Below are 24740 nucleotides of genomic sequence, written 5' to 3'. Positions count from 1 at the left end.
CTGGGGGTCAAAGGGGGAGCTGCAGCCTGTGCCTGGGTCGGCCTGAGCGGCCCAGCTTCCCACAGGCTCTGTCGCTGCCCTGCTCACATCGGCTCAGTCGGTGGGGGGCAGGGGCTCTGCGTGAACCCTTGCTGGGTCACCATGGAGACCCCTGAGCACAAAACCAGCCTCTCACGTCATACTCAAGCTGGACCCAGGGCTGGGGAGGGACCAGAGGAGGGGAGGGGCCGAGTCCAGTCTGCCTGTGGGTGAGGAGACGATTCAGGTGAGGGCGGGAGCAGTCCAGGCGGACCGGGGACGCGTGCCTGCCCAGCCTCTTGGTTTCACTCCACCCCAGGAGAGACGGCGAAATTAAACCCGAAGCTTCGGGGGGACTTTGACGATCTAGCAATACGGGGTAACTGGGGGGTCACAGACCTCCCCTCCACACAGACCACAGCTCTCATCATCTCTCAGCGCTCCCCAGGATTCGCTTTGGTCTGGAAAGTCCCCATCGGCCAGTCAGGAGTACGACTGAGGACCAGAGGGAATTCCCTGGTGGTCCAGTGGTCAGGACTCTGAGCTTTCACTGCTGAGGACGCTGGTTCAATCCCTGGTCAGGGAACTAAGATTCGGCAAGCTGGGAAGCCAAAAAAGAGAAAGAAAATAAACCAAAATCTTGAGACCACAGAGGGGAAGATCCTCCCTGGACATACAGCCCAGTCCCGTCCTCCCCCAGGTGACTTGGCGGCATTTGGGTGGGGGTGGTGGGGGAGGCTGGGGCGGGGCATGGGCCCAGATTGGGAACAACGGGAGCCGCAGCTCCCGCTGCAGAGGTGCCCCATCTCTGTTCTTTTATTTTATATATATATTTTTTGGTCGCGCCTCCTAGCTTGCTGGATCTTAGTTCCCTGACCAGGGATCGAACCTAGGGAATTCCCTCCCCCGCTGTTTTTGGAGTTGCCCCATCTTTATTCCAGAGGGGAAAGAAGGGCCAGACAGGAGAAGCCAAAATATTGTGGCCCTTGAAGTGCCCGTGGCCCTTGGACGCTGGTGAGGGGGCGGCGGCTGGAAAGAAGGCTGGGCAGCGGGCAGTAGTGTGTCAGGGACCCTCAGGAGTCAGGTCTGGGGAAGAGGGGCTGTAGGAAGTGGGCTGGGAGCAGAGCAGACGGGTGGGATCTTGGGGGGCGGGTAGAGCAGCTCACGGGGCAAAGAAGGAAACAGAGGGCCCTCGGGCAGAGGGAACAGCCAATGCAAAAGCCCTGGGGTGGGAGCATGTTTCTGGGAGGGGTAGTGAAGGAGGCCAGTGAGGAGGGAAATGACGTTTAACGACACCGTTTGTAAGACCTGGAGGAGGAGGAAAAGCGAATCGGAGTCTGAGAGGAAAGTGAGCCGAGGCCTGGACTTGCTTCACGTTGTCAGTGCGCCCCCTGGTGGCCGCGTGAAGGAGAGGCAGGGAGTTGGGTCTGTCCACCGTTGACCCTCACAGGCGGTCACAGACACTGTGGCATCCTGAGCCGGGCTGCCCTTGGTCAGACCTCTGCCCTCTTGTCTTCCTGTCTCTGTGTTCCCCTCGGAAGGGGGAAAAGATGACCAGACTCTCCAAGAGCATGGACACCATGCTTCGGGTCCTCAGCGCTCTTGTGATTCCTACCAAGCCTGCGGGGGCAGGAATTACTTCTATTAATATTTCCACTTCGCAGAGGGGAAAACTGAGGCTCAGGGAGGGCAGGGCATGGTCAGACCACCTCACACCATGGACACCTGCCAGGAGAGAATGGATCCCCCCCAGGGACCAGCCCAGTGGGCCAGAACTCAAGTTCAAGTTCTGCCACTTCATATCCTCAGGGTTACCTCTGTATGCCTCAGTTTCCCCAGTGCTTCAGTTGAGGGAGGCTAGCAAGAATAGCTCCAATTCATTCTTCAAACTTTTATTTTTGCTGATGTCGGTGTCCACTTGTGGTTGTACAGTTGCTCAGTTGTGTCTGACTCTTTGCGACCCCATGGACTGTAGCCCACCAGGCTTCTCTGTCCTTCACCATCTCCCAGAGCTTGCTCAAACTCATGTCCATTGAGTCGATGATACCATCCAACTATCTCATCCTCTGTCATCCCCTTCTCCTCCTGCCTTCAATCTTTCCCAGCATCAGGGTCTTTTCTAATGAGTCAGCTCTTTGCATCAGGTGGTCAAAGTATTGGAGCTTTAGCTTCAACATCAGTCCTTCCAGTGAATATTCAGAATTTATTTCCTTTGGTTTGATCTCCTTGCAGTCCAAGGGACTCTCAAGAGTATTAGTTTCTGCTGTAAAACAACATACAATGTGAATCAGCTATGTGTTCTGCTCAGTCATTCAGTGGTGTCCGACTCTTTGTGACCCCACACACTGTAGCCCACCAGGCTCCTCTGTTCATGAGAATTCCCAGGCAAGAATACTGGAGTGGGTTGCCATTTCCTCCTCCAGGGGATCTTCCTGACCCAGGGATAGAACTTGCATCTCTCGTGTCTCCTACACTGGCAGGTGAATTCTTTAGCACTGTGCCACCTGGAATGCCCAAAATCAGCTATAAGTAACATATATCTCCTCTTTCTTGAGCATCCCTCCCAGCCCACCTCCACTGGCGATTCTTTTTTTTTTCCCAGAGCGAAGTTTATTGTTGTGTGCATTCACACAGCAAAACTGTATCTGCCAACATAGGAAGTCTAACTCATGCTGTGTATTTCCCCGCCTTCCTGGGCTGCTCCAGATGCAGATGGAAGGAGGCAGCAATACCAGACACCAGAGGGACTGGAGGTGGGGGTTCAGTTTAATTGGTCTTCGATTTGTGTGTGTGTGTGTGGTTGCTCAGAATGTGGGATCTTAGTTCCCTGACCAGGGATCGAACCCATGCCCCCTTGCAGTGGAAGCACAGAGTCTTAACCACTGGACCACTGAGGAAGTTCTAATCGTCCTTAAACTTGCCATCGAAGTAGGGCACCCATTCCAGAATCGGTTACCACTGGGTGGCCCGCACTAGTCCCACAGTGCCCACGGTGCCCCTCATGCCCTCCTTAGGAACCCAATTTCTGGCCAGCTCACAGTAGTGTGGGCCCAGGAACCTATTCAGCACCCCCAGGCTGGCTGGTGATTCTTGCATGAATCAGCGCAATCATGGGCCAGTAGGAGGCCCTTCCACACTGCTCCTGCATCTGTCAGTTACCCTAAAATTCAGGTCCTCTGGTTCCCTGACCTCAGGCTCCTACACATTTGGATGTGTGTTTGAGATTCAAAGTGCTACCCTTCATGCCTGAAGAAGGTCCCTCATCACCTGGTTCTACAAGGTCATAGGTCATGAGCCACTGCGACTGCTCACCTTCAACAAACCCTGAAAGGAGTTCAGGGAAGAGATTAGGAATGGAGCTCTCAGGGCTCTGGGGAAACTGGTTGAGTAGCCCTTCAGATAGGTAGGTATTTTCAGGAGAAAACTTTTATGAGCTCAGTTTCTTGCATCTTTTCATACTTAGAAGAGCGCTGAAATCATTAACTGAGACATCTGGTTTGTGTGAGTAGCAGCTCTTCTGAGATATGTGCTTGATTGCACATTCTCCTTCTCCAGGATCACATACACGCTGACATCCTCCCACCCCTTTGGAGCGGTTGCTGGGAACTCTCTGAGAGGCTGTCCGGGCTACAGTCTTCAGTCAGTCCCCAAATAAAACTGGAACTCACAGGTCTCATGCTGTGCATTTTTCAAAATTTAATTTTCATTTTATATTGGAGTAACTCAACATTCAAAAAACAAAGATCATGGTATCTTGTCCCATCACTTCATGGCAAAGAGATAGGGAAACAATGGAAATGGTATTTTCTTGGGCTCCAAAATCAGATGCAGATGGTGACTGCAGCCATGAAATTAAAAGACGCTTGCTCCTTGGAAGAAAAGCTATGACAAACCTAGATAGCCTATTAAAAAGCAGAGACATCACTTTGCCGACAAAGGTCCATGTAGTCAAAGCTATGGTTTTTCCAGTGGTCATGTATGGATGAGAGAGTTCGACCACAGAGAAAGCTGAGTATCAATGAATTGATGCTTTTGAACTGTGGTGTTGGAGAAGACTCTTGAGAGTCCCTTGGGCTGCAAGGAGATCAAACCAGTCAATCCTAAAGGAAATCAATCCTGAATATTCATTGGAAGGACTGATACTGAAGCTCCAATACTTTGGCCACCTGATACGAAGAACTGACTCACCGGAAAAGACCCTGATGCTGGTCCACGCCCAGACAGGGGCAGTTACCCCAGTCAGGATCACACATTCCAGGCACACGGCTGCTACTTGCAAAACTCTAACCTACAACCAGACTTTTTCTTTCTTTAAATCACCAATCAACCTCAGACTCTTTGCTAATTGAGTATCATGATGAATACTGTTGTTGTTTGGTTGTTAAGTCGTGTCTGACTCTTTTGCGACCGCATGGACTATAGCCTGCCACATTCCTCTGTCCATTTCCCAGGCAAGAATGCTCGAGTAGGTAGCCATTTCCTTCTCCAGGGAATCTTCCCCACCCAGGGATTGAACCTAGGTCTCCTACATCGGCAGGAGCCGCATGGGAAGCCTTTATGGTTAATATTAGAGTGAATTTTTCTCTGGTGGGAGCCTTGGGATTAAGCCTTTTTCTCTGGTCAGAGCCTTTCTCTGATGTGTGGATCAGAGAGAATATTAGCGGGTTTTCTGCTCAGACATCTGGCCAGAATGCCAGCCTTATCTGGGAGCTGGTGGAAATGCAGATTCCCAGGTTTGGCCTGGATCCAATGAACCAGAACCTCCATTTAAACCCATCTCTGGCCTAGACACCTCAGAGTAGCCCTCAAGACTCTTGTGTCCAGCAGCTTGGAGCCCTGCCCATGTTATGGTGGCTTTTGTCTCAGAGGGTGCGTGGAGCTCTAAGCAGACAGACTGTGCCTTCCTGGGGCTCCCAACCAGGTGATGGAGATGAGATTCCACAGAACCTAGGGGAGGTGTCCACTCACCTCTCAGAGGCTGCCCAGGACATGGATTCCCAGTCTCCATCTCCCAACAAACTGGCTCACAAAAAAGAGATCTCTAAAAAACTACACAATGGCATGCAAAAATATGCAAATCACACACGTGTTTAATTCAAATAAAGCAAATCGTGCATATTATATGCAAACCACAAACACACATGCAAATATCATGAGAGGGAGAGTGCCTGAGTGAGGGTGGTCAGACACTTTGCAAGGGACACATTGAGCAGAATAGTGACCGTGGAGGTCTTGTTTCCTGCCCTGAGCCTGACCCTTTGTGTGGATCTGCCTTTGAACCCCACAGCTACCAGGTAAGGGGTCTTCCATCCTGGGGTCCCTTGCCCAGGAGCAGCAGGTCTCCAGGCCTCCAGCTCTGTACTCTCTGCAGGGCCCTGGCGACCCCTGGTGGACGATGGTGGGACACAGAGCCTGAATCTCCTGTGCGGTGGCTTCCAGATCCTTCTGTGAGCCTCCTCTCAGGTAAGATCCTGGATCATGTGTTCCAAGCTAAGGATTAGTGGGGGGGTAACAAGCAGAACTGACTGGGGCGTGGTCAGTGTTCCAAGGGCTCCCTCTCCTCTCCCTGCACAAGCCTCTTTTTGTTCTTGTTTAGTTGCTAAGTCGTGTCTGACTCTTTCGACCCCACAAACTGCAGCCCACCAGGCCCTTAGGGATTTCTAAAATGCAGACTGCCCAAGGGTATACAGAGAAAAGAGAGACCGCTTTCCCACCAATCCCTGATCCTTGGTTCCTTCCCCAGTGGTCCTGGCTGTGACCTGTGACTCCTTCCAAAGATATTTGGATACCTCATTTAAAAAAATGTATGCAAATGGTTATCTTCCTATTCTTTACAGTAACACGTTGTGGAGAAAAACTGCTTCAGCTTTTTAAATGGTTGTATACTATTCCACTACATGACTCAATAGCCTGATTGGCGTGCTGTGATTCATGGGGTCACAAAGAGTCGGACATGACTGAGCAACTGAACTGAACTGAACTGAACTGAACTGTGCTTCGTGCTTAGTTATGCAGTCATGTCTGATCCTTTGTGACCCCATGGATTGTAGCCCACCAGGCTCCTTTGTCCACGGGATTTCTTCCAGGCAAGAATAGTGGAGTAGTTTGCCATTTCCTCCTCCAGGGGATCTTCAAACCAGCATCTCTTGCATCATAGGCAGATTACTGCTGAGTCATTGGGGAAGCCCCAAATAGTTCTCAACTGACAAATATTTCTTTTCCTTTTTTTGCAATTACAAAAAATGTAGCAGGAAATGCATCATTTTGTTCCTGTAGAAACATGTTCCTGTAGAAAAATTATTAGAAGGCAAACTGCTGAGGGAAAGTGTGTGTGCATTTTTAATATTAATAGATTCTAGAAAATTGCCGTCTTGAGCCGCTGTACTGATGAGCAGTCTCCCCTGATCAGCTTTCAGGCTCAAGGCCTTGGGTCTGCCTACCTCTCTCCTGACTGGGGGCCTGGGCCACAGGTCACCAAGCCTCCGAGCCTCAACGTCCCCTCCTGTTGCATGCAGGTGCCATCAGCTCCCGCTCTGCCAGCAGGGTGACTCCTCTGAGCTCTTGTAATCCTTCTAGTTCGATTACTGTCGTATGGCCATATTTCAGGCATTTTTTGAGTAATATAATATGAAATGTTAGTAAAGTGCGACTTTAGGTGCAGAATTTGACATAGGGAGTTTCCTCAAATTGAAACCCTCTAAGAGACCCAGCCGGAAGCTGGAGGCTAAACCAACCCAGAGCTGCATTCACACCATGGCCAGGAGAGGAGGCAAGTGAGTGGTGAGCACCGGACATTTCACATACACAGGCCTCAACCAGGACAAACAAGTTGCAACACTGTTTCCCTTGGGACACCCCTGCAGGGTTTTCTCCAGCACCTGTGCTCTCTGCCTCCTCTCCAGGGTTCAGACGACCTCCCCTGGTGCATCCCACTTTTCCCTCCCTCAGGACCTGCCTGGCAGCTCTCCCCACGGGTGTTTCCCTCTCACACCCCACGGCCCCTGGCGACATTTTTGCTGCAAATGTTCTCAAGAGCTGACTGTGCTCTCTGCCTCTGATTGCTTCTTGAACTGGCTTATGGCCCTGTGGTTCCACTGAGCCCATGCGGCTCAGTCCGGCCACGCTGGTGAGGCTTCACTTTCTGCTCCTGAGATCTGTCTTTCTGACTTGTGACATCCTCTCTTGATTTTTGTCTTGTATTTTGGCCTCTCCCAACTTCCAAATTTTTTTTTGAAGTTTTGCAATATCTCCTTTATTTCTTTCACTTTACAAAAGAAGTTCTTTTAATTTTTAAAAAACTTTTTATTTTGCATTGGTGTATAGCCAATTAACAATGTTGTGATAATTTCAGGTGAACAGCAAAGGGACTCGGCCACACATATATACATGTATCCATTCTCCCCCAAACTCCCATCCCCTCCAGGTTGCCATATAACATTGAGCAGCATTCCACGTGCTATACAGTAAGTCCTTGTCCCGGCTTCCACATTTCTATCCTGAACACGACTCTTCTGCCCAGCTGTGTGGACGCACCAAGCTGCAGGACCAGAGCTGAGCTGCCTTCCCTCTGCGACTTCCCGTCTAGTTTCCCTGTGGTTCAGAGTGCCCTGGTCGACCCAGAAACAGGCCGAATGGAAGAAGCGGGACACAGAAGGCCTCAAGCTGCGTGATCCTGTGTGTGTGAAATGTCTGGAACAGGCAAATTCACAGAGACAGAGAGCAGATTAGTGTTTGTCAGGGGCTGGGGAGGGGGACTGGGAAGTGACTGCTCATGGGGGTCTTCTTTTGGGTGGGCTGCTCAACAGCCTCGATTGAGACTCCCCCTACCCCAGGCTGTGGTTTTGGGGCTTCCTAGCATCTTAACCATTTCTGCTGAGGGAGTGTGCAGTGGAAATGTCACAGGTGCTGGGGGAGGTCCTGATGGCTGGCCCCTGCGGCTTTCCAAGCAGCTCAGCCTACAAATGCAGGAGACACAGGTTTCATCCCTGGGTCAGGAAGATCCCCTGGAGAAGGAAATGTCAACCCACTCCAGTATTCTTGCCCAGAGAATCCCATGGACAGAGGAGCCTGTGGGCTATATAGTCCAGGGGGTCACAAAGAGTCAGATACGACTGAATGCTGCAACAGTGCACTGAAGGCGAGAAAAGAGGCGGTGATGGTGCAAAGAGCCAGGCCAGGGGTGGCTCGCTGACCAGCACTCATCACTCAGGAGTTGCTGAGCTGAGGGGCAGTGAGGGCCCAGGGCTGCAAAGATGGAACTACCCTAAGGACCCAGTACCAGGAACGAGGGGCTCACTCACTGGAGGAAGATCTTCCCAGATGCAGAGGCAGGCCACTCCAAGATACATCATGTGGAGAAAGGCAGGGCATGCCAAGTGGGGACATGCACGCAGGGACACACAGACCATCACAAACCATCTTGGTAGGACCCAACCCTAACTCTGAAGATGGGTCTGCAGGGATGCTGGTGGCGAAGGGGCCAGGGCCTGGATGGGGTCAGCTGAGATTGTAGTACCTTCACTATAAATCTATTTCTTGAGACTTCCCTGGTTGTCCAGTGGTTAAGACTCTGTGCTTCCAATGCAAAGGGTATGGGTTCAATCCCTGTTCAGGGAACTAAGATCCCACATGCCGTGCAGTGCGGCCAAGAAAATATATTAAAAAAGAAAAAAGAAATCTATTTCTTGGTTCTCAAACAGAAATGGAGATGTGTGGTAACAGGTCAGGTAAGAGCAGCAGCCTTGTGGCTGTGACAGTTAGGTAAGGGTGGGCAGGTGAATGGAAGCCAGAAGGGAGGGGGCTGAGGTCCTCTGATTCCTGGAGACCACTGTGCTTAGCCTTTTGGGGTGCAGGCTGTGATCCTGCCATGTTGCATGGCTGGGTCCAGCGGACTTTCACTCCTGCACCTCGTTTCCGGTCTGCACCCCTCACTAGAGCATCAACACCACAGTGGTGGCACCGCAGGGGGCGGGACAGGAGGGAGGGGGCGGAGACAGGAGGGAGGGGCGGAGACAGGAGGGAGGGGGCGGAGACAGGAGGGAGGGAGGGGCGGAGACAGGAGGGAGGGAGGGGGCGGAGACAGGAGGGAGGGAGGGGGCGGAGACAGGAGGGAGGGAGGGGGCGGAGACAGGAGGGAGGGGGCGGAGACAGGAGGGAGGGGGCGGAGACAGGAGGGAGGGGGCGGAGACAGGAGGGAGGGGGCGGAGACAGGAGGGAGGGGGCGGAGACAGGAGGGAGGGGGCGGAGACAGGAGGGAGGGGGCGGAGACAGGAGGGAGGGGGCGGAGACAGGAGGGAGACATGGCGGGGCTTGGAGGCCAAGAGTCAGGAGAACGGTGACGCAGTCAACTGGCCAGGATCTGGGGTGAGCTGTGTGGAGGCGTGGGGGAGTTGGAACACACTGTGTGCAGAGAAGAAACCCTCTGGACAGAAACTCAGGGGCTGGTCATGGAGTCAGCTGGTAGTGTGGGGTCAGGGCCCTGGTGATGTAGACTAATGGGCAGATACAACATATTTGCTCAGGGCCCTGGGCTGTCTGCAGTCCAGGCTCTTTTAATTCTCCCAACAGCCCAGCCCTACCTTCTTGTTTTGGCTGCACCAGGCCTCAGCTGTGGCATGGCGCACCTTTAGGTGTGGCATGTGAGCTCTGCTGTGGCACGTGGGATCCAGTTCCCTGACCAGGGATAGAACCCGGGCCTCTTTTTTTTTTTTTTTTTTTTCCGGGCCTCTTGCATTGGAAGCCCAGAGTCTTAGCTACTGGACCGCCAGGGAAGTACCCCAGCTCTACCGTCTTTGTTCCCAGGGAGGGGAAGAGGAAGAGGAGACGGAGCGAAGCCCCGCCCACCCCGAAGGATGAAGCAGAGGAACCAGGTGAGGGGACCGAGGGACGCCTGGGAGGCGGGGCACGCTGAGCGCCGAACCTCAGGCCAGCGGGATTTCAAGAGCACAGAGGCATGAAAGCGCTTGGGAAGTTTATTGTCTTGAATGACATTTCAACTGAAAATGGTATAACTTGCATTAACAGAAGAAAGAAAGTGCCAAACTAATTCCGGTAAAACCCTGAGCTCACAACAGACTTAAATCAAAACTGCATTTTCATAACACAACACAAGTCAGGGTGGGAGGCAGTGCCTGGGCGAGTTGGCACCTGGACGGACCAGTGAGCAAAAGGTCACAACTCACACAACTGCGCTTGTGTCGTCAGCGGCTGCCAGCAACAAATCTGGGGTGAATGGTGGCAAAATTAAAATCAGTTCAAAATTTTAATGGCAGAATTGGTACCAGAATTTCCTGTAGAAATAGTTCATAGTCTTAACCATAAAATTACTATATATATATATATGTATGTATAAATATAAAGACAAGAGTTGGGAGAATAAGCAGCATCTCAAGCTGTTTCAAATCCCAGCTGATAAGCGGACGATGGCGTCAGTGTCTCTGGCTGGTGGCTTAGGGAGAGCCCTCTGCTGTCAGCTCTGGGTTTTCTGAAGGAACTCGAGGGCCAGGGAACCACAGCAGGTCACACCGTCCTCTTTTCTGCTCGCCCCAACACTTAATTAGATGCATCTGAGGTGACACTGCCGGGGTTGCCAACGGGTGAAGCGGTTGGCATTTGCTTCACCTGCCAGCCGCCCCTGGCCTGAAAAGGCAGAGACAGAGACTCAGAGGGGGGCCGTGAAGACTGGTGGCCCGTCCAGCCTCCACGTCCCTTAGAACGTGCTGAGAGCTGCGAGAGGAGCCAGGAGACGGGGGGACGCAGGGGTCTGCCCTGAGTCGCAGCTGGCCTCCACATGGACGTGCTTCCTTGGCAGGGTCTGCTTCCGCTAGCCGGGCGCTGGCAGGGGAGGGACGGGGCACCATGGTACGTGCTCTGAGGGGGAGGGAGACCCAGGCAGGCCTGGAGCTAACAGTGGGCCCTGAAAGACTGTGGTGAGATGTGCTGAGCAGCAAGAGGTTCAGGAACCCTGAACCCAGCAGGACGTGCACCTGACTGGAGTTAGGACGGAAGGGCCCATGGCCGCTGGCTGGGGGGACTCTGTCTGCGGTGTGGGGATGTACTGGGCACACGTGACCATGGGGTGTTCATCCACAGACCCCTCCCCCTGGAAACCACTGTTGACAATGGCTGTCTGCTCTAAGGTGAGTCCTGCGTGCAGCCCACGAGAGCAATAACGCACAAGCTCCCCTTCTCTTTCCTCATTCTCAAACCTTCCTGAACAGGCTGAACCCTCCTGCCTGCACCCTCTAATGCATCCAGCCCCACGAGGCCCAAGACCCTGCTCCCTTCCCCCTCTCCCCACAGCTGTTACCTCCCACATGTGCCAGAGGACAGTGCTGGGCAAGAGAATTGGGAGGCCGGCGCTGCTGCTCTCAGCCTCAGTCTGAAAGCGCCTGGGGCGGGGATGCTGGCCGCAGGGGGACATGCTCTGCCCTGGGGTGGGCACCGCAGGCCTGGGACCCCAGCAGGAAGACATGAGTGAGGAGGGGAGGGCTCACCTGGCAGGCCTGGGAAGTGACAGGCTGGGGCCCAGTGTGGGCCTGGGAGCCAAAGGGCAGCTCAGGGCTGAGGAGTCGGCGCCCAGCTGGGTGGGGGGTGGTAGGGGAGTGGGGGTGCTCAGCCTGGAGACCTTCTCTTGGGAAGAGCATCTGTGCCTGCCCACGCCAGGGGACTGGGGCACAGTTGGGGGTGCACACCACATCCCACGCTTTCCCACTTACTCCGTGGGGCTGACAGGACCCGGCCCCCGGTCCATGGACCCCTCACCCTGTGTTACTCTCACAGGCTTGCCCCTACTGTGGTTGCGGCTCTGGGCCTTGGGCAAGTGCAGAGCAGGACGAGCTGGCCACCTGGTGGCATCAGAGTGCTGGCTCTGCCAGGTGCTCACTGTGGGCTGTGGGGTTGCCATGGTGATGGGATGCACTGCACCAGCGGGCATCCATTCCCTGCATCTTTAAGAGGGGTACACTGAGGAGGGAGGTTTGACTCTGAAGCAAACAGTCTGGCTGCATAAGACCCTACCCACTGCTGGGTGGCCGTGTTACACCTGTGCCTGCACAGCTCTGCAGGACAGCCCTGAGCGTGCGGCCAGGCCCCCTCGCCGCCCCCACCGTGGCTGTCAGTGGGGGGCCAGGAGGCCCCAGGGGCCGCGAGAGGGATGGCCCACACCCTGAGAACGTTCCTGAGGGCACATCCTGAGAGCCGTGACCCGAGGCCCATGCTCCTCCCAGTCGCCAAAATGGACCTTCACTCTGGCCCAGCTGGGCGCCAGCAGAGGGGGTGGCCGGGACAGTGAGGAGTGCTGAAGGCTCTGAGCTCAGGGGGCTGCACCTTCAGACCATCGAGGCCTCGTTTTCCCACCCCACCCTCTGCCTCCTCGGGGAGGGAGGGCCCCTTCCCAACAGGCAGAGCCTGCCGTGCCCACTGAGTCTTGTGAGGACTGAGGTCTCTGCTGAGCGGCCCACGGTGCTGAGCTCCCTGAGGCGGCTCTGCCCTCCTGCACCATCCCCGTGATGAGGGCCTGGCAGGCCCAGCTGGTTGTCATGCCCTTCATGAGAGCTTGCGGAGACCACGATGTGGCTGAGGCAGCCGGTCCCGAGGACCAGCCACCACGGGGGCTCCAGGCCTGCTCGTCACTGGGTCGGGGACCCCACAAGCCTTGGGGTTGTGCCACAGACTCACCTGGGCCAGAAGGCCTCCTCCCCGGGGGCTGGGCTGGACGCAGGCCAGCGTCTGCAGGCGGATAAGTGTGTCTCCGGGGCCAGTCAGCGGAAATGGGCCAGAGGAGCCTGCAGGGGTCGGAGGGTCAGGACCAGCGTTCCCGCCCTGGGAGGCGCAGCGATGCCGCAGGTGGCACTCGCCAGCCCCTGGGTCAGGAGGAGGCCATGAACGTGACTCCCACGGCTCCCAGCCCTCCTGCAGCCTGTGTGGGTGGGGAGACCAGCCTTCTGGGGTGCACCTTCTGTCCCCACAGCACCTGCACAGCCGGCGGGGCTGTGTGACTTGATGGGGACCATCTCCAGTGGGAACGGAAACCCCACAATGTGAGCAGAGGAGAGGCGTGTGCAGGGCCCGGCAGCTGCCCTGGAAGCGGCTCGGTGTGCGCAGCCTCGGGGGGCCACTGACCCTCACTCACTGGAGTGGGACATCGATGGGGGGCTGGCCTGGCGCCCTGAGCCCCTGACTTCGGTGGCGTCCACTGCCGTCTTGGCTGTGTAGATGGTAGCCTCTTCTTGAAACTTCCTCATGTTCTTTTTATACCGAATTCTTTTGTTGCCGAACCAGTTGGAGACCTGTGGACACACAGAGACAGAAGTAGCTGGAAGGCTGCTGGAGCAATGCGGCACGCAAGGAGGGGGCGTTGCTGAGTGGCAGCACGCGGCCCCAGGATGGGGTGAGGGGCTGAGACTGTGAAGCCGGCACTGACAAACCCTGGGCACAGGGAATGTCTGCTGTGTGTTGGGGGCGCCCTGGAGTCAGCGTGGCTTACAGAGAGGGAGGAGCTGCGTTGCTTGAGGACCAGGCGCTGCTGGAGCCTGGGATGAGGAGGGAGGTGGGAGCAGGGCAGGCATGTGTCACACGCTTGGAGAGACCAGTGTGTGGTCACTGCAGGCAACAGACTGAACCCTGACGCGGGACACATGCACCAGCAGCCGCGTTTCTGGGAATGCGATTGAAGCAAAGAACACAATCGAATCCAAAACTTATCAAAGGATAAAGGACCACCTGATGGAGCAGGGGAAGGAGCTGAGCACGGAGCAGCGCACGGGCAGCCTTCAGTCCTCGAAGCCGGTTGGGAGGGAGCTGCAGTCACACACATCTTGCAAGCACAGGGCCCAGCTCTGATGGCATGTCTGCACGAGCCCTCTGGGTCAGGGCTCCTCCCTGTTGATCATTCTCTGGGCGGGTCCTGAGGGTGCTGAGCAGCATCCCTGGTCTCCACTGCTGGAGGCCAGGTGTGCCCTTCCCTGCCCTCAAGAGCTGTGACAACGAAAACGTCCCTGGCTGGCTGAGAGGCTGGACAGCACTCAGCTGTATGAGCACGGAGACGTGCACAGCCAGAAGCACCGCGTATCCCTAAGTATGGCGCCTGGAGCTGCAGTTTCATGCACACATGAGACGTGTGCATTTTCATGAACAGAAACACACAGCTGAACTGCATGGCAGGACTGTGGATGACCTTTTCTCCTTTAAAATTAGTTTCTTTAACGTCTCTCTACAATCCTCTCAATGTTAATCATGGACAGAAAAAGCCCTGTGTGTGTTCCCTGCTCTCAACTCTCCTGCCCTCAGTGTTGAGTGTGACCTGCTCGCAGCCAAGCCAGGTAAGCACCTGGCTCCCACTTACCTCCAAGGAATGCACCCACACGTCTGTGCTGAAGTTTGCAGAAGAATGTCGGCGAGTGGTTTTCCATGGTGAATTCAACTGGCATTTTAGAGGGGCAAAGAGCAGACTTCCCAAGTGGGTGTCTGCGGGGGAGCTGGTTCAGGCTGGGGTCCGCCCTCCCTACACGGTCTGTCCCAGCACCTTGGACAGGAGCGAGATGCCCTCTCTGCAAGGCTAGCCACAGCTCGGTGTCACCGGCCACTCCCTGCCCAGTCCCTCTGGCCCCTTTGGTCCATGTAGCTGTAGCCACTGAGGTTTCCACCCATTGCCCTGTCCATGGGCTCACTCTCCTGTCCTTCCCCCTCGGGCCTCCTCAGCCTGCAGTTGCAGCTGATCCATGCTGAAAACATCGGTGGTCTCGTCTGCAGCACCCTTTGCCTAATGTTGCTCCACTATTTTCTCCTTAAGTGAACCTCACAGCCTGCACCACATTTGGAGCCCTACTCGGCTGTCAGCCATTTCTACCGAGGCACCACCACAGCGGGGAGGGGTCCCAGGACAGAATTCTGCTGCTGGTGGGTGGGTGGGGATGTCAGGGCCCAGCCACTGAGCAGGAGTTGCTGGAATGTGGCCAGTGCTTTTCAAACTTTTGTTTGTCACGAGCTCTCTCCTCACATGAAATTTAGACCCCAGACCCACCTGCTGTCTGAGGTGGCAGGCCCTGAAGTGAATCTGGTTGTTTCCAGACAACTGCTTGTGGGGATAGATGGGCTGCCAGGCCTCCCACTTCTTCTGGGCCTCAAGGTCCTAGAGGCGCAGCCCTCACTTCAGCTCTGCACTGAGGACACCACGGCAGTTCCAGGTGAGTGAGGACACCTGTGAGGCCTCGCTGCCTGTGTGACCCCGCAGGCCTCCCGAGCGCCGCTGCCCCTAAGGTGCTGCCGCACTCGGCGGGGACTGGGGCAGAGGGTGGTGACTGAAGGCACAGGTTGGCCGGGCTGGAGACTCAGCCTCCCCTCAGCACGGGGGGCGGGGGCGGTCCCGCTTACTGAGTCCGGGCCCCTGACGGCCCTCTCTGTGGCCACAGGCGGGCGCCGACCCCCACGCTGCCCTGTGGGTGTTGCCTGGTCTGGTCTCTCACTTGCGGCCTGCCTGCACTTAACTGTTCTCATTGTGAAACCTTTCGAAAGGGCTTCCCTGGTGGCCTAGTGGTTAAGAATCCACCTGCCAATGCAGGAGGCATGAGTTCAATCCCTGGTCCAGAAACGTCTCACATGCCTCAGAGCAGCAGCCCAGGCTGGAGCACCCATGTTGTGGAGCTCCACAGCAAGAGAAGCCGCCTGATGAGCAGGCCGCACAGCACAGCTAGAGTAGCCCCCACTCTCTGCAGCTAGAGAAAGCCCGTGCAAAGCAGCAAAGACCCAGCATAGATAACAACCAATAAGAGAAACAACAAAACCTTCTGACGTATTTCTTGGGCTCTCGCCTTAGCCCCGACCCCACCCCAATCCCATTGAGATGAACAGTCATCCCAATATGGTCCGAAGTTGTCTGAGTCTCTTCTCCAACCTGCGCCCCTGTTTCCCATCTGGAGCCAGCTGTTGCCTGTCTTGTGCCCCCAGACTCACACACTGGACTGTCTGAGCAACTGGCAGGTGATGCCCATGCCTGAATGTGCTCCAGGATAACTGAAGTGGTGCTTTTGCACAAGAGCTACTCTCGCTCTAAGTCCTAATTTTGCTCCAAGTTCTTTGTCTTCTCCTAAGCTTGCACCCCATCCATCTTACAGAACACAGCACACCCGTCTGATATGAGAATATGAAATCTTAACGACTGGGCTTCCTTGGTGGTTCAGTGGTAAAGAATCTGCCTGCCAACGCAGGAGACACTGGTTCAATCCCTGATCCAGGAAGATCCCACATGCCGTGGAGCAACTCAGCCCATGTGTCCCAACTACTGCGCCTGCGCTCTGGAGCCCACTTGCCCTAGAGCCCGTGCTCCACAAAAGAGAAGCCACCGCAATGAGAAGCCCGGGCACCACAGTGAAGAGTAGCCCCTGCTCGCCACGGCTAGAGAGAAGCCTGCGCAGCAGGAAGACCCGGCACAGCCAAAACTAAATACATCAATAAACAAAGAATGTAAGGTTTAAAAAAAATCCCTGACTGCAATTCACTAAGGATCACTACTCGGTACTATCAGGACCGCACACTCCACACCCATTGCCCCCGGGAGCGCGGGAGGGTAGGTATGGCTTCCTGCCTGAGGCCCACGGTAGCCCAGACCCAGGACCTGAGCCCAGACGGCTGGTTCCGAGGCTGCACTGCACATGCTTGGCTGTGGCTGCACACCACATTCGACTCCTGTGTCACACATTTGATGAACCTCCCTGGGTGTCCCTTTCGGGCTCAGGGAGGTGTGGCAGGAAAGGACCATCACCTGGGAGACCGTGATGCCACCCCTCCTGGCCAGCTCCTCTTTGGCTTCTTCACTGGGGTATGGGTTGCTCAAATGGGAATAAAAGTATTCATTCAGCACTTCTGTGGCTTGCTTGCTGAAATTCTGCCGCTTACGCCTGAGAAGACAGACAGCCTCAGCCGGTGATCGTCCACGGGGCCTCGTCCCCGTCTCTGATCTCCTAAAGGCTGTGACAGCAGCAGTCAGCACTTCCTAGCCTTCCTGGAGGCTGTATGAGGGCCGCACCTACAGCCGTGGTCAGAGCCCCTGCCTAGGCTGGGAGGCTCCCGTAACTCAGACCCAAACCAGCGCAGGGCTCGCTTCCTCTTCCTGAGGTCAGAGGTTAGGGGTGGGGCCTGACCTGGCGTCGAGGAACCTCGCGCGCAGGGCCATCACAGCCTCACAGGTGCTCTGCTTCAGCTGCATCTGGATGCTCTGGAACTTGCCGTGGATGACCCCCACCATGTGCTCTATCTCCGCGGGCGAGACGGGCCTGATCCTGCTCTGCTCCTGGAGAAGGTTGGTGACGTGCATGGTGAACTCACGGCAGGCCTGGGGTGGGGACACATGCCAGCTGGTGACCACCTAGCAGGCTGGCCCGGGGCCCCGGGTGGGACCAGCCACCTGCCCCCCGAGCCTCTCATGCAGGCTGGCTACTGAGAAATGATGGCAAGGGGCTGGGGGCAAATCAGCCACCCCTGCTATGAGACCAAGCTCGTGGGCTCTCTGCTCGATGCTGCCAAGGGAAGGCAGTTTGTACTCCATGTTTTCCTTTGACAAACGTGCATTCCCATGAAAGATCACCTGTTCATATTTCTCTAGCTCGGAGTGGTACATCTGTCGGATCTGGGACAGCTTGGCCCTGTAGTCAGAGTGCTCAAGGCCACTGTCGTTTGGACGGCCACCTGGCATTGCTGCGTTGGCTGCTGCCGATGCTCCCCTCCCTTGCTTCTCAGGCCTGGACACGCCCTCGGCCAGCAGCATGTTATCCAGCCTCAGGAGCTGAGCATCAGGGGGGCCCACTTCCTGAATGCCATGGATGCTCGACACTGGATCAGAGAGAGGAGATGGAGTCAGTGCTTGTTGTTGGAGCAAAACCCACCACGACAGAGTGCTAGTACTGACCACATGTCTGAACATTCTTTATGCAGCCCTTTCGGGGAAAGAGACTATCTCATAACAGACATCAAATAACCCATGCTGATGCTGGTCTAGGTGCTGTGCTCAGGAGCCCAGCTGGGGTGCCAGGAGTGCAGGCAGGCACGCCACAGCCCACAGCCCACAGCTGGGTACATGTGGAGCTCCAGGCAGGGCAGGAGTGAGATGGCACTGGGTGCTGCAAAGCCTGAAGCCCTGAATCACGCCTCCAGATGGGAGAGGCGGCACCTTCCAGAGGCTCATAGTGCATGGACAGGAATATGAAGCCTAGTGGCACCCTGGCTTTGGGAAGGCTGTGCTGGCATGTGTCTGAAACCGAGCCCCCCCAAAACCAAGCTCCCTCACTGAGTCTCATTAACTTCTCTATCTAAAACCTTATTCCCTTTCTCATCCCCTTTGACTTCAACCCTGTGTTGTTCAGTCACAAAGTCATGTCTGACTCTTTTGTGACTCCATGGACTATAGCCCACCAGGCTCCTCTGTCCATGGGATTCTCCAGGCAAGAATACTGGAGTGGGTTGCCATGCCCTCCTCCAGGGGATCTTCCCAACCCAGGGAGCAAACCTGAGTCTCTTGGTTGGCAGGTGGATTCTTTACCATTGAGCCACCTGTTAACATGTTAACTGAACACTAATCAACCAGTCAGATGACTAATATTCTGTTGTTGATGACATGGTTAAGGTGCTAAAATTGCTATCATAGATACTTCATCATTCATGTACAAACTCAGGTTGTGTCTCCAGGGCAAGATGAGCTAACAGGCACGGACCACCTGGAGAGTGAATCACAAGCCAGAAACATCCTGACTGTTGAAACTATGATAATGAAATGTCACAAGATGATGCTTAATTCCAGCCTCTCTGTTCTCCCCCTTAAAAAAAAGACCCTCATTCAAAGACCGAAGTGGGGTAGATCTGAGGCTTGTCTTCCACTCCCATGCTTGGCGCCCTGAAATAAACGCTGTACTTTCCTTCACCATGATCTGGTGTCAGTAGAGTGAATTTGCTTTTCATGTGACTGAACTTTGGTTTGGTAATACGTCTGTTGTGTGAGTGTGTTGAGGGGAGGGTTTCTGCTGTAAAATCAGAGAGGAAAAGATGGATCCAGAGGTGCCAGAAGAGATGAACTAACCCACTGAGAGATGGGTTAGTTTGAGCACAGACACAGCCGACTGGCTTTATAACATGCAGAAGCCATCCTAGCTAGGCGACGCGCTCAAGGGCAGGACTGGACAGGCAGTGGGTGGGCAGGGGACGAGCTGCTGCTGTCCAAGGGGTGCATGTCAGCCACGAGGCGGCCAGAGGGAGAGGCCCCAGACTGTGACCACCAGAATATGAAAGTCTTAGTCGCTCAGTTGTGTCTGACTCTTTGCGACCCCAGAGACTGTAGCCCACCAGGCTCCTCTGTCCAAGGCATTTCCTAGGCAAGAATACTGGAGTGGGCTGCCATTTCCTCTTCCAGGGGATCTTCCTGACCCAGGGATCCAACCTGTGCCTCCTATGTTTCCTGCACTGGCAGGTGGATTCTTTACCGTCTGAGCCACCAGGACTTGAGAAAAAGGAAGATGCTGTGACAACTCCCACATTCACCCTGGAAGGTGCTACTTTTTCCCACGCAGAGCACTCAAAACAGCAGGCAGGCAGGTGAAAAGGTGGTGTCAGGCTGGTCCCTGACACAGCTCAGCACAGATGTCTGGGTGGCTGCGAAGGAGCTGCTACCTGGGAGCTGGGGCTGAGCTGACCAGTTCAGGTGCAAGAAGGTATTTCTGAGTCCTTGGTGTGTGGCGTGTGTCTGGGAAGTCTGTTTTTATCTGCCTGTACCTTCAGGTACACCTATGAGAAGGCCACACCCCCTGAATGCTAGAAAATCAGCGTTTAAAGGGCAGGCAAAGGAGGGGATGGAAAGAGTTATGAGGCAGGTGGAGGAATAATCAGAAGTGGCAGCAGTGGGGTGAAAACATAGGCTTGGGGAAGATTGTTCAGTTCAGTTCAGTTCAGTTGCTCAGTTGTGTCCAACTCTTTGCAACTCCATGGACTGCAGCATGCCAGGCTTCCCTGTCCATCACCAACTCCTGGAGTTTCCTCAAACTCATGTCCATTGAGTCAGTGATGCCATCCAACCAGGGGAAGATTGTTACCCTCTGCAAAAGCAGCTGCAGGGCATGGTGGGGTGAAGCCTGACTAGCAAGTTCAGAGGACGGGAGGCAGGCAGTTCGGGGAGGAGGCTGCTGCAGGGGTTACAGAGTGAGGCTCGGGTCCAGGGAGGACCTGTTTTTTCTCTACTTTTTCAGTGATGAAACACATACCTGTGGAGACACAGGAAGGAAGGTGGAGGGGTGGTTCCTAAGGGGATGGGAGGCAGGGAATGCAGAAGGAGGTGATGACAGATGATATAGATTCCATGTAGTTCTGACTTTCAAGAAAAACAACGTTTTAAGTCTTTTCTTAGAAACAGGCTCTCAATATTATCAGATACTACTTGACTTCAGTGCTCAAATAAGAACTGAGCTCAGGGAATTCCCTGGTGGTTCAGTGGTTAGGACTCAGCACTTTCACTGTTATGGCCTGGTTCAATCCCTGGTCCTGTAAGCCGCATGGTGCAGCTAAAAAACAACAAAAAAAAAGGGTAATCCTATCATATAGACATTTGCTCATTAATCATGTGCCCCTTTCTTGTTCCCTATTTAACGGATGAACTTTTTTTGGTCAAAAACTCACTAGCGAAAACTGAAGGCGTTCAAGAGATATCCTTGCAGGAATTTTCCTCACATGCAGATTCAGGGACTCAGCTCACACAAAAGAACCCTTTCCATTTAGTCCCACTGGGCTGCAACAGGGCTCTTTCTGAAAGAAGTAAAGGAAAAGGGTCTCTCTTATGAGTTGCAGGCCTTCCAGTTCAGAGACATAATGCTCTAATGGCCTTACTTGGTCTTCAAGAAGCGCCAGATGTAAAGGCTGGGGACTTCTGGACAGAGTGGAGCTGCGCTGCCTGATCCTTCTAAAGGCCCCCCCCTCCTAACCGCTCCTAACCCAGAGCAGATTATGGACTTGCTCTTCCCTCATCCCTCTGTGTGTGCAGATCCTATTGATTCTACCTTGACGCCTGACCCACCATCCAACCCCTCCCTTCATGCCACTCCTGGAACCCTGCTGCATTGACCCCTTCCTGCCCTCTGTGGCCTGTGGGGAAGCTCTGCCCTCTGGTCCATCAGGCACACCTGCAAGCTGACTACCCTCAAACGCTGTCTTCATCATGCCAGTCTTCTGTTCAAAGACTTCAACCAGCTCTGCATCCACAGCGGCAGCCTAGACTCTGACACCTGGCACTCAGGGCCTTTCCTGACAGCCTTCCAAACCCGCCCTTGTGAACTTTCCCTCTTCTCGGCCCTTCATGGCCCTTGGAAGCACAGCGACTGTCTCAGGCTTGCTCAGCAGCTCCTCCCTAAGCACCCATGGGTCTGGCCTGGGCTCAGGAGTGACCGAGAGGGACACACACAGCACCCCCTACCCCCCAGAGAGGGCCCCCAGCACAGCCTGCCTCCCAGGGCTGGAGAGGTCCCTTCACCTTCTCTCGTTACAGTTAGGGGCAGGAGTGGTCTGGACTGGACACACGGCTGAGTGAAGGGTGGCTGGGAGCACGTGTGTGTGTGTGCATGTGTGTGTGTATGACTCTGGGCTGTTGAGGATTGCTTAGTGGTCTGTCTTTTGTTCTTTTTTTTTTTTTTGGCCACGCCTTGCAACTTGTGGGATCTCTGTTTCCCAACCAGGGATTGAACCTGGGTGAAGGCAGGGAAAGCACCAAATCCTAACCACTAGGGAACTCCCCTTTTGCTCTTTTATTTAACCAACTGTGTGAAAAGAAGACACTGGTCGTAGCAAACACCCTCTTCCAACAACATGAGAGACAGTTCTACACATAGACGTTACCAGATGGTCAATACCAAAATCAGATGGATTACGATTTTTGCAACCAGAGATTGAGAAGCAATATACAGTCAGCAAAAACAAGACCTGGCTCAGATCATGAGCTCATTGCAAAATTCAGGCGTAAATTGAAGAAATCTGAAGTTCCAATACTTTGGCCACTGATGCAAAGAGTCAACTCATTAGAAAAGACCCCGATCCTGCAAAAGATTGAAGGCAGGAGGACAAGTGGGTGACAGAGGATGAGATGGCTGGAGGGCATCATCAACTCAGTGGACATGGGTTTGAGCAAACTCTGGGAGATGCTGAAGGACGGGGAAGCCTGGTGTGCTGCAGTCCACAGGGTTGCAAGGAGTCAGACAGGAATGAGCGACTGAACAACAATAACAAGTTGAAGAAAGTAGGGAAAACCACTAGGCCATTCAGATATGACCTAAATCAAATCCCTTATGATTATACAGTGGAGGTGACACACAGATTCACGGGATTAGATCTGGTGGACAAAGTGCCTGAAGAACTACGGACAGAGATTTGTAGCACAGTACAGGAGGCAGTGACCAAAATCATCCCCAAGAAAAAGAAATGCAAGAAAGCAAAGTGGTTGTCCGAGAAGGTCTTACAAATAGCTGACGCAAGAAGAAAAACAAAAGGCAAGGGAGAGAGGGAGAGGCATACGTGGCTGAATGCAGGGTCCAGAGAACAGTAAGGAGAGACAAGAAGGCCTTCCTCAATGGGCAATTTAAGCAAGGGAGTTTCAGAAAAACATCTCATTGACTTAACTGAAGATGCTAAAACCTTGGTATAGATCACAACAAACTGTGGAAAATTCTCAAAGAGATGGGAATACCAGACCACCTTACCTGTCTTCTCAGAAACCTGTATGAGGGTCAAGAAGCAACAGTTAGAACTGGACATGAAATTGGTTCAAAACTGGGAAAGGAGTACGACAAGGCTGTAAATTGTCACCCTGCTAATTTAATTTATATACAGAGAACATCATATGACATGTTGGGCCGGATGAATCAAAAACTGGAAATAAGATTGCCGAGAGAAATATCAACAACCTCAGATACGCAGATGATACCACTCTGATGGCAGAAAGTGAAGAGGAACGTAAAGAATCTCTTGATGAAGGTGAAAGAGGAGAGTGAAAAAGCTGGCTTAAAACTCCACCTTCAAAAAACTAAGATCATGGCATCTGGTTCCATTACTTCATGGCAAATAGATGGGGAGAAAGTGGAAGCAGTGACAGATTTTATTTTCTCAGGCTCCAAAATCACTGCGGATGGTGACAGCAGCCATGAAATTAAAAGACGCTTGCTACTTGGAAGGAAAGCTATGACAAACCTAGACAATGTATTAAAAAGCAGAGATGTCACTTTGCTGACAAAGGTAATATAGTCAATGCTAAGACTTTTCCAGTAGTCATGTATGGATGTGAGAGTTGGACCATAAAGAAGGCTGAGCGCTGAAGAACTGATACTTTGGAATTGTGGTACTGGTGAAGACTCTTGAGAATTCCATGGACTGCAAGGACATCAAACCAGTCAATCCTAAAGGAAACTGATCTTGAATATTCATTGGAAGGACTGATGCTGAAGCTGAAGCTCCAACACATTGTCAGTGAAGAGCTGACTCACTGGAAATGACACTGATGATGGGGAAGATTGAAGGCAAAAAGAGAAAGGGGTGTCAGAGGACAAGATGGTTAGATAGCATCACTGACTCAGTGGACATGAATCTGAGCAAACTCCAGGAGATAGTGGAGGACAGAGGAGTCTGGCATGTTACAGTCCATGAGGTTGCAAAGAGTTGGACATGACTTATTCACTGAGCAATGACAGCAAAGCATCTGAGAACCCGTCATAAGTCAAGTACCCAACCAGGTGCGGAGATTAAAAAAACACACACACACCAGAAAACTGTGGGACCTATTCTCAACTGAAAACCCTCACAGAGAACTCTGAGAACAAAGAGAGCACCCTTTTCTCATACCTCGTTATGGGGTATGCATTACTGTGACCTTTTTTGGAGGGGTGCTTTGAAATGCTGATTAACATCTTCAAATTCCTGTTCTGAGAACTTACCCTACAGGAACACGGACACCAGTAGATGTTATATTTATAGGACACACAAGACCACACTGAAACTGTGAAAAACCAAACCTGCCTAGATGCCCAGGAATAAGGATACTCCTGGGCAGCGGATTGGCCCCAGGGTAGCCAGCAGCAGCAGAGGGACCCTGGAGCCCTCTGCTCCTAGGCGTCCTCCAACATACGCGCCAGCCTTCCCCAGACTCCCTTCCAAGCTACTCCAGCAGGAGCTTTGCCTTGACTTTTGAGTTGCACGGCCATTGATGGTTTACATGCTCAATGAGGACCAGCAGTGGGACAACCAGGGCACCAGGCAAGTCACCCAGCTACATGGAGCAGCTGAAGGGCATGTCCCTGCTAGTCAAGGCCTGACAAAACATGGTCCACTGGAGAAGGGAATGGCAAACCACTTCAGTATTCTTGCCTTGAGAACCCCATGAACAGTATGAAAGGGCAAAATGCTATGATACTGAAAGATGAACTCCCCAGGTCAGTAGATGTTCAATAAACCAATGGGCAAGAGAGGAGAAATACCTACAAAAAGAATGAAGAGGTGGAGCCAAAGCAGAAACAACATCCAGTTGTGGATGTGTCTGTTGGTGAAAGTAAAGTCCGATGCTGTAAAGAACAATACTGCATAGGAACCTGGAATGTTAGGTCCATGAATCAAGGTAAACCGGAAGTAGTCAAACAGGAGATGGCAAGAGTGAACATCGACATTTTAATCAGTGAACTAAAATGTACCGGAATGGGCAAATTTAATTCAGATGA

At 53.5% G+C, this 24740-nt stretch overlaps 1 protein-coding gene and 1 long non-coding RNA gene across 7 annotated transcripts in view; one reads left to right on the top strand and one right to left on the bottom strand.

The window, feature by feature from the left end:
• Positions 1-7014: 7014 nt before the first annotated feature.
• The window catches only part of PBX4 (PBX homeobox 4), a 57733-nt gene continuing 40007 nt past the window's right edge, over positions 7015-24740 (bottom strand). For 2 of the 6 annotated variants that reach the window (XM_019963766.2, XM_070792436.1), the window contains 5 exons: positions 17600-17844; positions 17157-17347; positions 16778-16913; positions 13151-13307; positions 9264-12803 (listed from right to left, as the gene is read on the bottom strand). In XM_019963766.2, the coding sequence (XP_019819325.2) occupies positions 12565-12803; positions 13151-13307; positions 16778-16913; positions 17157-17347; positions 17600-17844 (968 nt within the window). In that variant the 3' untranslated portion in view covers positions 9264-12564. Of the gene's footprint in view, positions 7708-9263; positions 12804-13140; positions 13308-16777; positions 16914-17156; positions 17348-17599; positions 17845-24740 lie in introns of those variants that run through there. The other 4 variants (XM_019963767.2, XR_011567441.1, XM_019963768.2 and 1 more) reach the window with 4 other exon arrangements.
• LOC139184024 (uncharacterized) lies at positions 9299-16782 on the top strand. The gene is made up of 4 exons (XR_011567442.1): positions 9299-9381; positions 9820-9887; positions 11110-11156; positions 15088-16782. It is a non-coding gene; the product is annotated as an uncharacterized lncRNA (long non-coding RNA).

Source organism: Bos indicus, chromosome 7 (genome assembly GCF_029378745.1).
Source record: "Bos indicus isolate NIAB-ARS_2022 breed Sahiwal x Tharparkar chromosome 7, NIAB-ARS_B.indTharparkar_mat_pri_1.0, whole genome shotgun sequence".
Classification (NCBI taxonomy): Eukaryota; Metazoa; Chordata; class Mammalia; order Artiodactyla; family Bovidae; genus Bos; species Bos indicus.
Note: the sequence above shows the minus strand (reverse complement) of the source record. Positions and strands in the feature narration are given on the sequence as shown.